Source organism: Papaver somniferum, unplaced genomic scaffold (assembly GCF_003573695.1).
Source record: "Papaver somniferum cultivar HN1 unplaced genomic scaffold, ASM357369v1 unplaced-scaffold_128, whole genome shotgun sequence".
NCBI classification, from domain to species: Eukaryota; Viridiplantae; Streptophyta; class Magnoliopsida; order Ranunculales; family Papaveraceae; genus Papaver; species Papaver somniferum.
The window spans coordinates 1,231,234-1,234,620 of NW_020621936.1; the positions used below are offsets into that span (position 1 = coordinate 1,231,234).

General features: G+C 37.9%; 1 protein-coding gene across 1 annotated transcript; it reads right to left on the reverse strand.

Moving 5' to 3' along the window:
* Nucleotides 1-2,504: 2,504 nt before the first annotated feature.
* On the reverse strand, nt 2,505-3,140 carry LOC113332093. The gene is made up of 2 exons (XM_026578765.1): nt 3,009-3,140; nt 2,505-2,921 (listed from the first exon to the last, which is right to left on the reverse strand). The coding sequence occupies exons 1-2, from the start codon at nt 3,138-3,140 to the stop codon at nt 2,505-2,507; spliced, it is 549 nt and encodes a 182-aa protein (XP_026434550.1).
* Between the last annotated feature and the right edge of the window lie 247 nt (nt 3,141-3,387).

Sequence of the window (3,387 nt, forward strand, 5' to 3'; positions counted from 1 at the left end):
GTTACAATTCCTTACACATAACTCATACTCCATACATCTAAGCTTCATTTATATCACTCACTGCATCAATCAACAACTTCAACTAAGATCATATATGACCCTAGACAACCACTTCCAATATCTCTATCAAACTCAACAAACTGCAATCACTTACACAGACAACCACTTCCATTACAAAACACTCCATCATAAACTTCTCTCATATCATGTAACTGGGAAAACCACTACCACCTGCAATATCAATTCCATCAGCCCATGATAAAAACTGTCATCCCTCTTCCTATCTACAATCCATACACTAACACCAATTCTCTTGTCCAGTTCATCACATTGACCTCATAACAATCACAAGAACACGAGAACACCAGTTCATACAACTTCCTAACTCAAATCATCTATATCTCAAATACATGTATCTTCCAAGCATACAACATTAATCCCCTGTCATACATCATAAACACCCATTTATAACTTCAATCAATTTAGAACTAAGTATCAATATCACTTCTCCACCTGCAAATTCAACTCAATCTCTAGCAACACCAACCGAGACTCAATAATCATCGTTCCTCACCATTTAAATGATATAATCAAAATTAAGACCACAACAACATAGACTTGAACCACAACAACCAAATAATAATCTTACTACAATTACATGGTAAGACAATTACCTCAAATCTGAAATTAGAGTCCTTCTCAATAACTGAATCTGCAAATCAATACCATAAAATTCTTATTTACCTTGATTCAGTTTAGCAACACATCACGGTTCATCCAAAACTCACTACACTTCAACACCATCAATGATTATATGAAAACTCTAATTATTCGTCATCTTAAACCCTAATTCATTCAATCTGTCAAAACCCATCTCTAATCCCATCTTATTCATCATCAACCGAAACTCTAGACAATCTTCTGAGAAACCCTAGTTCTTCGATTCATCACTGAATCAACTTCAAAACTACAATTAAACATCAACCCAAGATTCTTAATCTAACAACAGCTCCATAATCATTTCCTAAATCTCCAGAACTTCAATCCACTCTACGAACCCTAATTATGATTATCTATGATTTACCTCTCCTAGTAACTCTGAATCAACTGCTTGAATTAACAACACCACGTCATCACCTTCATCATCTACATTACATCATCAACTGATTTTCTTCATTGAACCTCACAGATAACCAACGGGAGAAGAAGAACAGAGAAGAGAGAAAGAAAGGAGACAAAGAAAGAGAATAATAATGAATTCTTCTCGATTGATCCTGGTGATAAGGCCAAAGACAAATGATAAAGGCACCCATCAAATTGACATGGGCAACCAGACGGTCTAAGACAAAATTATTATTTTTCCCTTCATACTTATCCAAAGATATCTTCTTCATCCGGTATCAGATTGACACGTTCGAGTAATCTATTCTGCGTAACTTTTCGAGATCTATCCAGCGGTACTAGTTTCGTATCTATATCGTTGTTAAATTAATTTCTATTAGTTAACGTTCGTGTTAAACTAACCGAGTTATTATCGGCTTATTCGTCACTTGACTAGTCCAATAGTGTTGATGAGATCGAGGGTATTTACAAGTATTCCCAAAGCTTGCACGACGGACGGGCACAAGCCAAAGTCTTCTACAATATGTTCTCATCACCTCTACAAATGAGATACAAAACACTTCAGGCCATGGGTTTACAAAAACGTACCAATGGGTGAGGAATGAGACAATGCTTCCTTGACAAAATATGTTCGTCTATGTCTCTACCAAAAGGGAGCATCAATCGAACATACCAGCTGAAAGATATGGCCTTTACCGTCAGGTCTACGAAATCTGAAAAATTTGTACGAGATTACAAATTACAAATGTGCATGCTTCGTTGGCTGACCTATACAACTCCAAATTGAGTGATTCTTTTCTCATATGATAACTCAGTCTCGTAGCTTCAAAAGTTGGGGTCAAGCACCAAATTCCGATATCGTATGAGGTTCCTACGGCTTCTAGAGCATACAACATGCAAGGGGGAATTCCTGAACGGGATTCATAACCTCCACAATCGATCGATGTCCACCAGGTCTTTCCCCTAAGTCCTTCATCAAGGTACCTCCAACTTCGACCACCTAGGTTTTTATATCAAGTTTTTCTACCTGGGTCCTCTATCTAGGTCTTGCCAGAAGAAAGAGAAATGAAAAGGAGATTTAACAAAATACTGGGGACTGGCAGACCATGACCAGACACGGTCGTGGTCATTCCCAATTCAGATTGATCGTTCAGTCAAATGTTGTTCGTTTCTTCATCATCTCAAGGTCTTCCAGTACAATTATAATTTTCAGAGCATGGATAAGCGGACATTAGCAAACAGGGTCCTGGATCGATGGAAGGATTATCACTCAAAAATCTCATTCCAATATCGATGAGGCAAAGTTGCTCAAATGGTCAAGATAATATATATAGAAATAAATTAAAAAGATGATCAACTACTCAGGAAGATTGCAAGAAAGATTAATCATCAGATTCATTAGATTCATCATCGTCTTCACGATCATCATTCTCCATGGAATCTTCTTCAAGCTCTTCCTCTGAGTCATTGTCAGAATATTTACCGAGAACTTCTTCTAATTGGTCTTCAGGATCATCATACATTGCATCTAAATATTCATTTTCTTCACATTCGGCTCGGAGATCAGCCTTGGCCAACCGTTCATACCTCATGCCAGGTGAATATGGCTTAATCTTATGCTCAATATATTTCCAGGAAGACTCAACCTCGTATGCATCTGAATCGAAAGCTACACCATCATCATGAGATCGAACTCCATCCACTGCTAGTCTTGCTTGCTGAACTCGGCGCTGTTTCTGTTGATAAGCTGCGAGCTTTCCATCTTCACCTCTTTTCCTCTGAGATATTTCGTCACGCCTCTGTTTTGTTTCTGCATCCACAAAGTTCAAGAACTCTCATATTTTAGCACGAACCACTCTTAGATGGTTGAGAGGCATGCCACGAACCAACTCTCTCGCCTTGATGAAAGGTTGATCCACCTTCTCATGAATATCTGTCAAATCTTTCATCCTCGGTTTAGTATTTCTAGAGCATTTCCCAGAAGAGTCGGAGACATGGTCTTCACCGGGAGCCACCATTAGTTGTTACCGAAGGTGCAGAGTCAAAACAAGTTGGCAACAATATGCGTTAAAATGGTAACAACTTAATCCTTACCTTTTTACAATTTCACTAACTGTAGTGATTATAACATGAAAATTTCGAGAACTTGCTCGTCTCTTCAAACCTGCAAAGACGAGCAAAAAGAATCATTATTCAAAAAATCAAAACTTGATTTTTATAAAACCGTGAACGACTCACGTAATTCTCTACTACATGAACATCCAC